This window comes from Salmo trutta, chromosome 20 (genome assembly GCF_901001165.1).
Source record: "Salmo trutta chromosome 20, fSalTru1.1, whole genome shotgun sequence".
NCBI classification, from domain to species: domain Eukaryota; kingdom Metazoa; phylum Chordata; class Actinopteri; order Salmoniformes; family Salmonidae; genus Salmo; species Salmo trutta.
The window spans coordinates 41,433,703-41,446,846 of record NC_042976.1 but is presented as its reverse complement, the minus strand read 5'-3'; the positions used below and the strand labels follow the sequence as shown (position 1 = coordinate 41,446,846).

Genomic DNA, 13,144 nt, shown 5'->3' with positions numbered 1-13,144 from the left:
CCCTGCTCACACAGACCACATGCTGCTCCTTTAATCAGAGCACAAAACAGAGGCTGTCACTGAGAGATAATCAGGGGCTCTGTGCAGAGCAGGGAGGGGTCAGGAGGACTGAGGGGGGCACACATGTATGGCCAGGGGGCAACGAGAGGGCAGGGGGACAGAGGGAGGGCACTGAGGAGGAATGGAGGGTGGCAGATGGGTAGGGGGCCGCACAAAAAAAACGAAGACAGGGCACAGACTGGTAAGGGAGGACAATAAGGAGGTAGGTCGGTTAAGGTGGACAGTGTAGTTTGGTTAGGGTTTGGTTAAGGTGGACAGTGTAGTTTGGTTAGGGTTTGGTTAAGGTCGCTAAATTACGGTAATGTTTCCAAAATTCCCAGGTTTTCCAAAAAAATCCTGGTTGGAGGATTCTGATGTTGTGCATATTCCCTCCTGATTGCGGGAATTTTGGGGAAAGTTAATAGAATTCTGCAACCCTAGTTAAGGTGAGAACAAACACAGTGCAGCAGCATATAGGAATGCATAGCATGACACAGATCTAAACACCCTGATACAGGACGCTGTCCTCCAGGCACCTAATATCCATCCCTGACAGATCAATATATCACCTCAATTATCTGCCCAGTGAACCTCAGCCACTTCATCTGCTCAATCACTAGCCTTTAACAAAAAAATGTCATAAAATCACTGCCAGTCTGCCTTCATACAAAGACGAGAATGCGACCACATTCTTTTTGAGGATAGCCTAACTTTTGCAGCATATCAAAAAGGCAAAACCGTATCGCCATCTTGCGAGGACAGCGAGCAGCAATGCCTGTGCTGAATAACAAACCGGGTCGTGCAAGGCAGACTGATCTGATGCAGTATTTGTGTTGAGGGATTAACATGTGCTCCTCCTGATATTGGAGACCTCAGAGTAGATCCTCAGAGAGAGAGAAACAAGGCCAGCAGCATCTGTAGAACACGTTGCGCGGAGCATAGAGAGCGGTAGGTTTTTCCCAGAGTTGTGTGCCTGTGCTGGGCTGTGATTATGCTCCCTCTGTCCCTGCATATTGAATTCTCTGGCAGTCCCCTGGCTGCAGTGAGTTCACAGAGCTGACATCCTGACAGGGGGGTGTGCCGCTTCACCCCTTCAACAACCCCCCCCCCCCCCCCCCCCCAAGTCTCAGGGAGGGAGGTCAGGCAGTTCTCGTTGGTTGCCATTTTCTGTGTATCTTGGGCTAGTATCTAGTATCACTGTAATACAGTCAGCCAAGGGAAGGATAAAAACATAAGAGGGAGATCAAATACCGATCGGCCACTAAAGTACATAAGCAGAGAATTGGAAGGCGTGGTGTTGGCAGTGGAAAGGCTTTGCTGAAATGTTGTCCGAGGACCAAGTGGGACCAAACAAAAATGTGGCCAAGTTGTGGTTGAGGCAGTTTGAAAAAGATTCAGGTTTCATGCAGTCCTCCTCCTCTCTCTAAAACGACCCTGAAACGATTCAAAGTCCCTGCTCCTTCAAAAGCTCACATTTGCATCAAATTAACATTTCAGTGTTTACTGTTGAGTCACTTGCACACACCAGATATTTGGAGGATTCTTCCTCTTTCACACAACCGTGATGATTCAATCGTGTTTGGTTGCGATATGCTTAGGTCGTGCTCAGGGAACGATTGGTGCGATGCAGTGTAGAACCTTGTATTTTGTCTGATGTGAGATGTGTGGTCCTCCCAGACCCAGTGTGTGTGTGTGTGTGTGACGCTGCTTGGGCCTGGGAGCCCTAGCAGGAGCTGCTGAGTCATCGGGCTGCCGAGCTGGGAGACAGGAGGTAGAATCTGTGTCTAAGCTGGTGCTGGCATAGTTACCATGGCACAAATAGCCCGAGCGCCAGGGGAGCCGCAGGGAGGGAGAGCTGGGCATAGCCGACCAAGTCTGGCCTGCTCCGGAGCCCATGCACATGTCCCCGTCCCACTCAGCAAGGAGTACGACACCAGAGAGACGGAGACGGCCCGCTCCGAGGTGAGCGTGGGTGTGACACAGACAGCGCCGAGGGCGAATTAGCCCTCTGCAAGCTCACCTGGCATTCACACAGCAGACTAGCACAGCATATCGAGTCAAAAAATACTCGCCACCTCATTCAGAGGGGCAGTCTCTGCTTGCAGCCAAACTGCCAAGTGAATCCGAATGAACAAAGTCAAGCTGACATAGGATTGCAGTGTTTATTTGGTTGTTTACAAGACCTGTCTGGAAACTCTCAAAGAGAGAGAGCCAAAAATAGACTTGGTTAGACAGGTGCAGCTACGACAAATGCAAATACTATAGGTTATTTGGGGAAAAGGCGTCTCTCGTAACTGCACAACAGACTGCAGCCCATGACTGGTTGTGACATGCAGAATGCCATACAAAACAATTGCCCATTCAAATTGAAAATGTTGCAACTTCAACAAACCCAGGATGTTTTTAGATTTGTTTATTATTAGTGTACTAGGAGCAGGGAAGAAAATGTCCTTGCTTCCAATTGAACAGCAGAGAAATGCTCCTGTTAACTGGAAGTCTAGTGCTTAAAATCAAGAGCAAGGAGAACTTCTGTCGCACCCAGGCGCTGCTGTTCAACTCATCGAATGACTAATCAAAAAAATATATATTTTAGCATTCAGCAAGCAATTTTTTTAATAACAAATTTACACCACATTTTGTACATTTAGGGACATCGCACTTCAAGAACGTGTCCTCCTACAACAAAAACAAAAGAAAAATGTTCAGATTAGCTTTTACAGAGCAAACAGTCCAAATAATTCCGGGACTGAAAACATCTCTGCCATGATAGTTAATTACAGCGTGCTAGACAGCTAACAACTGGGGGGGTTGCCATAATCACACTAAATCTGAAAAACTCATTAACCTATGGAAGTCCTGCTCCACCCTTGCCAGGGGCCTCATCAAATGGGAGATTAAAAGAGAAAGTGAAAAGCCCCCAGGCAGCCCTCCGTGGCCCCCAGGACCCTACAGTGCCCCATTCAGTTCATTCTGGCCCTGCCGGAGGCATCTTTCCTTTCTCTCTTTAGGACTTCAACTCAGCGGCCGACTCTCTCACAATGTAAGGAATGTAATCGAATGCAAAATGGCCCTTTTCTTGTAAAATCACAATACTGACACTCCGGTCCTGGTAAGAGGCGAGCGAGCGCAGCAGGTTTGGTTCCAGGATATGGTGCAAGAAAGGGTCATTTCTGACACACACACACACACACACACACACACGGGCCCATGTACTAGATCATTTGAAATAAGAGACAAAAGATGTATTTTCTTTCAGCAGTACTATTTTTCCCATCATTCTGGCTTGGACAATGCCCAGAGAGACCCTCCTGAAAACTGTCAAGACTTAAATGACCATTTTGTCTAAGATGACCTACTCGTTACTAAGTAAAATGAGGCGGCAGGTAGCCTAGTGGTTAGAACGTTGGACTAGTAACCGAAAGGTTGAAGATTGAATCCCCGAGCTGACAAGGTAAAAATCTGTCGTTCTGCCCCTGAACAAGGCAGTTAACCCACTGTTCCTAGGCCGTCATTGTAAATAAGAATTTGTTCTTAACTGACTTGCCTAGTTAAATAATGGTTAAAAAAAATGTTTGATTTTGAATCGGACAACTCATGACACCCTGGGATGGTGTTGGCAGGGACTACTGATGTGGTCAGACAACCTTGTTCACTTTGACATTACATTGGGAGTGAGGAGATGGGAAACACATTGCTACAGCAAAGCAAGTGTTTTGATTCCATCGAACGCAGCACAAGATCTTCAGCCTCAACCTCTAACACTTTGCACAGGTGAGACGCGAGGACAAGAAAGAAAACAATTAACGACTGCACCACCACAGAAGCTCAAAAACGTTCTAAAACCCCAAGCAACGAGAATTCCAGAACAATTAAATAAAGTGCTCTGTGCTACAGAGACGATTCAAGGGTAATTACTCAAGAACCAAGTTTATAGCTTTGAGAAGACATTCAAGACAAAAAGTCAGCATATTGCTTGCCATAGTAAACTGCACTCAGCAGCAGTCACCATGGCACTGCAGAGTTCATTGTAGGACCACCATCACAACACTCGCCATGGCCAATTCAAACACTGTCTTTATGACCTTTTGCAATGTTTGCAGAAAGTGGAATGCACAAACATTCTCCCTCCGAATGACCCTCGGACAAAGATCAGTGTGGTGCAGCATCAGGGCCCTCCAATAGCACCTTGATTTGTACCACCTCTTCTCCACTGTCAGACCTGATTGGTCACATTGGGCTCCCGGACAAAGATCAAGTGTGGGATTGGAGAGGCGAAACCTCTTATTAAAGACTCTAAAATTACAGTATGGAAGCACCAAGAAGAACCGTTGGCGACATCACCAAGCAGAGGGAATTTCAATATGTTTCTATTGATTTTATGTCCTATGGCAGAAAGTGAGCTTCGCCGTTGAGAGTGGGTTTAACAAGACCAGTCCCCCCCAGCCACACACACATCACCCCATGCCCTCCATGTCTACCTGTCAGCCTGAGTCTTCCCACGCTGGCTGAGTCCCACACAGCACTACTGCAGCTGGACCATCACAGTCACACCTTCCTGTCAATGGAAGCTTTATGACCTGGTATTCCTGATAGTCAATTGCTCCTTCAATTACAGAGGATAGGTGACAGGACATTATAGGTGATCTGGTGGATCTCCTCTCTCAGTGATCTTAAAGCACAAAAGCGACACTGTTCAATAGCATTATCCGGGGCTCTACGGCTACGCTGACCCTTTTTTTTTTCTACAAGGGTCATGTGCGAGCCTAAGTTGAAAAAAAAGTAGGTGCACACAAAAATGTAGGAGCACAAAGAAATATATTTTTGCTAATAAAACTAGAATCCTTCATTTTTCTAGGCGCCCTAGTGCTCCTAAATTGAAATTCCAGGTCACACTGCTAAATATTTAGGTACATATGCAAGTAAAATGGTGGCACTCTAGATCCCTGTTATCTTGTCTTGGTTATGGGGTTTTAATCATTTGGGAACATAATGTCATGACAGGTCAGAGTGACAGATTTGGGGTCTATTTACTTTCTAAAATATTTTGTGTTTGGTCTCCATCAGAGGTTTAAACTAGCTTCCTCACAAAGCCATGGAGGTACAATAAAAAACAGCATCACACAATAGACAAGGATGTCCAAGTTGAACTCTAGCACAGCACATCAAACACACGTTTGATATTAGTGAGTGTAACTAATGCTAGTCTTGAGACGTAAATCCGGGAAACTTATTTGTTTGCAGAGGAGAGGTTAGGGTTCTCTCAAACTCATGTAATCTGATACTTTGAGTATTTACACACCATGCCAAAAATGGCATCCTTGGTTTTATCTTCTACCACCGGCTCGTTACATACTGTAGGTAGTAGGATAGATCACACAAAATCGTACGTATAGGCCTTCCTCCAATACTGCTCATTTAAAACTTTCCAAAACACAGACTTTACTTAAATAAGGGAATCCTTAAGTCATCTAAATGAAGGAATCCTTAATGAAACTAAATGGGAAAAAAAAGGTACAATCAAACATATCAAGGGATCGAACAGAGGTCACTGCTCAATTACACGCCGGCCACGTTGCGAGTGAGCATCGCAAAACAAATGTACGCTATAAACGTTAATCATGACACCCCCACCGCTCGCACGCGTAAACGAGTGTCTGCGTAGCCAAGAACTAAAATAGAACTTGGTTCTATTTGAGATGCTCCCCGCGCTGCAAATCCCCTCCTTATTGGATATCAGTTAGTTACAAACCCACGTGGATGCTTGAAAAACAAACCAGGAGAGGTTAAAGACAACTAAAAACTAAACTAGGTTTCCCTTTTTAAACAGTGGATTAATCGTCAGAATAGAGATAGCAGAGAAACACAATTTTGTATGACTCCGTAGGGTATCCAATCAAAAACGCATATTTACAATGTCTCTATCATAATCCGTTCAAAAGTGAGAGTTTTTACCCTTGTAGGATGGCCAAAATTAGGCTGACTAAATCAGTGGAAGCCAGAGGGAGAAAAAAAAAAGTGGTCCAAAAATTGCACTGCGTAGTGTCAGTTAGGCTGAGCACTGAGAGAAATGTTCAGGTCTGCTGAGCACAAAACTTGAACGTTGTGAAAATGCTGTACAACTTCCAGTGCACGTTTACTGTGAACACCGAGGCCGTACCCTCTAAGTTATAACAGTGGCCAAGTAGGCTGCTGTGGCCATTTGATCATAATGTAGACCTATCAGAGTGGCCTACCATCAAAAACAATGGAGAAAATGCATCCCATAACATTTTAACATGGAAATAGCTGTACTAGCATTCACCCTATAGGGTCAGCCAATGTGTGGTGTTCAATGTAGGTCTACATCCCATGAGACTTTTGAAAGAACCATGCAGGGATTGACATTATGCTCTTTATCCACTTGTCCTTCAGACAAGGAGGTGACTGAAAACGGCGTTGTGTTGTTTGATGCAAGAAACCACTTTACAAAATAAACCGCATTATTATTCCCATACCATCATTACAGAGAATCAGACAAATGATCCTACCCTCTGCCTATTGGCTGCTTAGTTTACTCAAGCCCGTCTCAAAATACAACACTGCCCCTTTAAGACATAAAAAGCTCTTTCTGACTCTTTTCAAAAGTACATTTTGTGCTATTGTAGGAAGCAATCGCTCCCCTATTGCCGACTACAAATGATCTATAACAACTCACTAACTAGCAAAGGATATATAACACAAATGTACACAGATGGCTACATGTAGCTCTCGCTTTGATCTGAAAACGAGCTCATCTGCTCACAACCACAGCTGTAAACACAGACGGATCTAAGTAAATAGCACAGATCCACATATGGCAACGGTGAATTTGCATATAGACCTACTACAGCTCTGATTGGTTCTGCCGCACCGGTCTGTGTCGTGGGAGTCAGTGTAATAGAATCCTACTCCGGTCTTCTGCCTACAACAGAATCTCTTGCATAGTTCGTTTGGTTTCCATATGTTGCATTGAAAGTGGCTAATATCGAGTTGATTCGAGCACATTTGCCACGGTAAAAGGTAACCGTTGATAGTGTTAACAGGGTTAGCTAGACAGTTGAGTGAAGTTCAGTCCGTTGGCTCGGTAGGCTCGGGGCTACCGCTCGCAGTTTAGAGGGAACATTGCCTGACCTGCTCACTTTCCCCATTATCTTTATTCTGTGATCCACAGGACATAAAACAATATTGATTTTGAGACGCGACGTAATATTTTCATATTTTAGAATACAATTTTCATATTAATGCGAAATTCCTGTTCTTTTACAACAACAAAAAATCTCAGTAAAACAAGCGTATCTCTGTGAAAATGTCAACAAAGCACTGAGCATACCACTAGCTTTGTATTTTCAAAGCCTTTTATATTTAACTCAGCTCGTGTCTTGCTAATTCAGCTTTTTGCGACCCGCAGAAACAACTTTGAAGACGACCACCACAAAAGTCTTTAAAAAGGGTTGCTGCGAGAAAGCTGCACCTCGGTGCTTATTATCAGATATCTTAGGTTACAAAAATTTGACTTTTTGGATATACTGTTAATGAAATGTTAGAAAAAATAACCCACTTAACTATTTTGAACATGAATAATCATATTTGTCTTAGTAAAATATTTAACATAGGAACTGACATTTCATCACCAATGCGCATTCTCACCCCCTCCGGGTAGAGTGGGTGGACACCCTAGACTCCGGGTCAAACTTCAACAAAGAACCAGCTAAAAAGAGGACAATATGCATGTCAAATAACAACCCAATGTTCATCTCCCAGGACAAACTAGCTTGCGACAGCTAGCGATCTTTAAAATGTCCAAGAATGTTTCATGCGTTTCGACAAATGAATATAGTGTAGTTGGTTCACAGTTGGATTTGATATTTTAACCTGCGTGTCATGATCGGGTCTGGCGCGGATGGATACAAATCAACATGTGCTCCATGGCGTGGACGGTGTAGTCAGCATGTTAGGGAATTGAACCTGCAATTACAAGCCTTTAAAAAAAAGGCACACTATGCAAAAATCGCTCTGCCATTTTCTGGTTGTAAAATTCTAATAGTTCACCTAATTTCAGTTTATGACAAAACATGCATGTATAGAGAATCATTGTACCATCTAAACCACTGAAATATATTTTCCATAACCAAGGTTATTGTATTTTCAGCTGGTGTACAAAACACAAAAATAAAACGTTAAGTACGGGAAGCATAGAAATAGTGCACATAGAACAGATCTACCGCATCTTAAGACTTGCTTTCAATGAGAATGACAGATCAATGTAAATTTGGTTGGATCACCCTCCCCAAGAAAACATATTGCAGCTTTAATTCTATTAGTATTCGACATCCACTCCAAAGCCCAGGAATGGGGAGCAAGGGGGGGCAGAGAAACCAAACAGAGCCATAACTTCCCCCCCCCCCCATAACAGCTGAGCAATTAAGGCACTGAAGCGAGTGAAGCGCTCATAAAATGTGTATTGCAGACTGTCTCCAGTGCAGTCTCGGGGTAATGGGAGAGCGAGGAGCCAGGAACACTGCGGATCTGTGTCTGCTCTAGTCTGCGCAGACGGCAGACTCCCGTCTCCATTTGCTTTTCACCCACATTTGCACAGAGAATAGAAACAGAAATCAATAACCCACTGGAGGGCCACCAAAGGAGAGGCACCAGGCAGCAGGAGCAGACACACACAGAAGTAGGACCAAAGTCTAGCTGGGGCACAGTCATTCTCTGTCTGACTTCCTGTCTCGCACTGAGCCGAGGCTACAGAGCCCGCCAGGCCCCAGACGACTAGGTTACACTCATCCTAATATGTTTCGGCTGCACAAGGCTTATGATTATTAAAGGCTCAAGGATTTCGACTAAAAATAACATGCAGACAGAGGCCACGTCCTAAAAAGCAGTGGACACCAGGGTGAAACAGGCCAAGCGACCAATATGCTGTGTTCCTCTGCAGCCCCACCGCCTCCACAACTGTCAAGTCTACTGCTAATCCAAATAGAAAATTAAAAGCACAACTTACTCGCATGTCAGCGCTGGGCACACATGGTCAGCAGCGCCAGCCTCGCAGCTGATGGGTCCTTAAAGAGATTGCTGCTCCTTTGCTGGAGTCTCTGCCAAGTCCTGCCCCCCCCCTCTCTCTCTCCTTTTCTCCGTCCCTCCCTCCCTCCCACACAAGCACATTCATACACACAGGGATGCAACCAACCACACACACACACAGTTCCACACACCTCTTCTCTTACCCTCCCAGGCTGATTTGAGACGGATCTACCTACACCACTGCGCCTGAGCCAGCCCCAGACTCCTGCTCAGACTTGAAGCTCTGTGTCTCTGTGGACGGCGCAGTCTGTTGTTAATGACAGTGTGTGTAACCTTACCCTCCCGCAGGCCAGTCATGGCTCTCTCTCTCTCTCTCTCTCTCTCTCTCACACAGAGCAAGGCAAGCTCTTCGCTCTCTGCTTTGCTCTCATAATGTTCCAGCCTATACTGCCTGCTGTTTCTGACAGCCAAATGACTGTGTACAGAGAAATGATTGCTGTCGGAGGACTGTTTCCCCTTCTCTCGCTTTCGTATCTGTTTTCTGAACTGTTCAGGCCTCTGTGGGCAAATTATGCACTTTACGGTGCTCTGAAAGAGCAGCTGCAGAATGGATCTGGGGAGGAAAGGCCAGCACATCTGCTCCGATAGAAAGTGGATATCATGTAATGTGGAAGTAATGATTATGGGAGAGAATTAGAAAAATCGGTTTAAAACAGCATGTTGGGTCAGAAACGAGTTATGTTGAACCCACTAACCCGACATGAACACTTGGTGTTGAAATGGCCTTGATCAGAAAATAGAACACTGCTGGTTGTACTCAGGCATAACAGCCCAGCATGACTCAAAGAGGATCTAGAGATTCACAGTGTAATCTACTATCATCTAGTACAGGGTTTCCCCAACCTCGGTCCTGGGGCCACGTTTTGGTTTTTGCCCTAGCACTACACAGCCAATTCAAATCATCAACGCTTGATGAAACCAAAACGTGCACCCAAGGGGGTCCCAGGACCAAGTTTGGGAAACCCTGATCTAGTAGGTAATCGTCCAAAATTTAAATTTAAATAAAAAGTTAGAAAAATCATAATGGAGCTGTAATAAGAGAAACATGGTAATGTCCAGAATCACATTGGCACAATATCGCTACAACAATACGTTTTGTTCCACCATCAAGAGCTTTAATAAACCTGTTCCAATGCTTTAAACGGATTCGTTAACTGTGACTACTTTAAATGAACATCTTCATGAAAAAAAAGGAGTGCTACATTTCTGAGCAGCGTACCAGAGATTTTCCCAACATTCACCACAGTGTCATTGGGCCCAAAGCACAATGATTACATTGTCAGGAAGGACACTGGAGAAAGAGCGCTAATCAGGACGTTATGGGTGAGCAGGCAAGATCAAGTCAGACCCTTCACCTCAGTTGAATAGAGCAGGAGCCCCGAGCGCCCCTTGGGTCTGACCCATGTCTCCGTCCAGGCTGACGTCCCGCTATCTGCCCGCTTATCAGCAGACTCCAGGACACGAGTCACTGAGCTCACCAGGCGCCCACAAAGGTAGCATGACCTCAGTGAAGAGGCAAGGAATCAGCTAAACTAGCGAGACACTCTCCAGATCACTAACCACTCACTCACACAGCTCCATTAGTAGGTACAAACATCCAGCACAGCTCTGCTATTCTGAACTTTCATCAAAGCAAATTCTATCAATTATACTGACAAAATATATAAAAACTCAACATGCAAAAATGTCAAAGATTTTGCTGAGTTACAGTTCATAAGGAAATCAGTCAATTGAAATAAGTTCACTAGGCCCTAATCTATGGATTTTACATGACAGGGAAGGGTCGCAGCCATGGCTGAGCCTGGGAGGGCATAGGCCCACCCACTTGGGAGCCAGGCCCAGCCAATCAGAATGAGTTTTTCCCCTCACAAAAGGGCTTTATTACGTGCAGAAATACTCCTCAGCACCCCGCTCCCCCTACCCTCAAACGATCCCGCAGGTGAAGAAGCCGGATGTGGAGGTCCTGGGCTAGCATGGTTACACATGGTCTGCGGTTCTGAGGGTGGTCGGACGTACTGCCAAATTCTCTAAAACGACATTGGAGGCGGCTTGCCTGCCCCTAACCCAATCCCGATGATCTCACACAGTCGCCACGGTAACTTAGTCACCTTAGACAGCTGAGCATTTACACAACATCATCATCATCATCATGAACTCTTGACTCATATGAGAATGGAGGCTAACCTTGGATTCTTTATGACACACTAGAGAGACACTGATGCCAATGGGATGTAAGGAGATGATGTTTCATCAACTAGAATCCATTAAAGCGACTAAGGGACAAGTGATTGACATTCACAGCCAATAACTGACAATGTGAGCATATAACCGCTTTGAGAAGTTTATTGAAAAAGAGCAGGCCCTCTAAATGGTGATACCAATGACTTGTACGTGTTATGTAGAAGGGACATACATAGCAATATGATGCACCAGAAATGTTAATATTATGTAATGCAGCCCAAGTGAGGCCAAAAGTCCTTAGATAGTGTGTTGTCTGTGCATGCTCTTCTACGGTCCTCTTTTAAATTAAAGCACACAAAGAAGTGAACCGTGAACTATCAGGTAGCAATCAACGTTTTTCGAACGGGATCGTCTTTCGGATGGGACGTTAAAACAGGTGACCCGACTCTCTGTGGTCACTAAAGATCCCAAGGTACTTATCTTAAGAGTATGGTTGTTAACCCCGGTGTCCTGGCTAAATTCCCAATCTGGCCCTCATACCATCATGGCCACCTAATCATCCGCAGCTTCCAATTGGCTCATTCATCCCCCCCGTAACTATTCCCCAGGTCATTGATGTAAATGAGAAGGTGGGTGTTCTCAGTCAATGTACCTGGTAAAAATCTGGGATAAATACCAATTTTCCCCAATGTCGGGAAGTATGTATTGTGTCTTCTTATGTCTTCTTATTGCCCAGCATGGGGTTGATGGAGGCACACAATCAAGGAGTGGTGCTCCTAACAAAGTCTACATGACAAAGGCACACTAACAACATGAAAACTGGATGTCATTTTGCACCTACAAATGACCAACCCCTGAGCATAAAGTTGCAGCAGTAAGAAGTTAAAGGGGCAATCCGCAATTGCTACATCCATTTTTGGTATAATAAAGTAATGATATGCACCCATTGATTCTTGAAGAATAAAACTTGTCTCATGAGCTGAGTTCAATTGTCCTACACCTTAAGAACTCAAGACAGAAACTTGTTTTACTCCCATGTTTGTAAACAACTAAATGTAAACAAACTCTATGTAGCCCCAAAACATGGTTAAAACTGTAATGTTGATATCATGGATGGTCAGTCCTTGCATCCATAGCTGTCTATACATTTGAGATTGGTTACATTACTCCAACCCCATCCCTCAGCCTTTTACTGAAACGGGGGTGGGGAATACGCTTTGATACTGTTTCTGCTGCTGATTGCCTGCAGTAAACAAATCCAGATGTAGCCTACTATCTAGATCTTGCCATTACATTATTTGATTCGGTTAAAAGCTGCAATATGTAACTTTTTGGGCGCCCCAACCAAATTCACATAGGAATAAGAGTTATAGATCTGTCATTCTCATTGAAAGCATGTCTAACAAGCGGTAGATATGTTCTATGCTTCCCGTTCTTAAGTTTCGTATTTGCTCTTTTACTTTCCGTTTTGTACACCAGCTTCAAACAGCTGAAAATACAATATTTTTTAGTTACGGAAAATATATTTCTACACTATACTTGCTTGTTTTGTGACAAAGTGAAATTATGCTTACTATTATAATTTTTGTAGCCAGGAATTGTCGAAGCGATATCTGCATAGTTAATAAGGGGAGTTTGGGTTATTGGGTTATTGTGGCATTCCCATCTATTGGAAGAAAAAAATAACAAAAATGTTATCCTTCAGAAAAAAAATATTATTTCCAGATTGAAAAAACAAGGTGGCATAAGGATAGTTTATAGGCCTGGTATTTCAAAGAGAGAAATTAAAATTTTCTGGTTGACCTAAAGTTTGTGAGAGAGA

At 44.2% G+C, this 13,144-nt stretch overlaps 1 protein-coding gene across 7 annotated transcripts in view; it reads right to left on the bottom strand.

The window, feature by feature from the left end:
* LOC115156083 (activin receptor type-1) overlaps positions 1–13,144 on the bottom strand; it is a 41,379-nt gene that overhangs the window by 27,692 nt on the left and 543 nt on the right. Inside the window, exon 1 of one of the 7 annotated variants that reach the window (XM_029703359.1) lies at positions 9,285–9,386. The exons of 4 other annotated variants lie outside the window; for them this stretch is intronic. Coding sequence is in view for 1 of the 3 variants with exons in the window: in XM_029703352.1 (XP_029559212.1) it covers positions 7,679–7,698 (20 nt within the window). In the remaining 2 variants the exon portion in view is untranslated. Of the gene's footprint in view, positions 1–7,678; positions 7,812–9,061; positions 9,174–9,284; positions 9,387–13,144 lie in introns of those variants that run through there. 2 more of the 7 variants (XM_029703357.1, XM_029703352.1) reach the window with 2 other exon arrangements.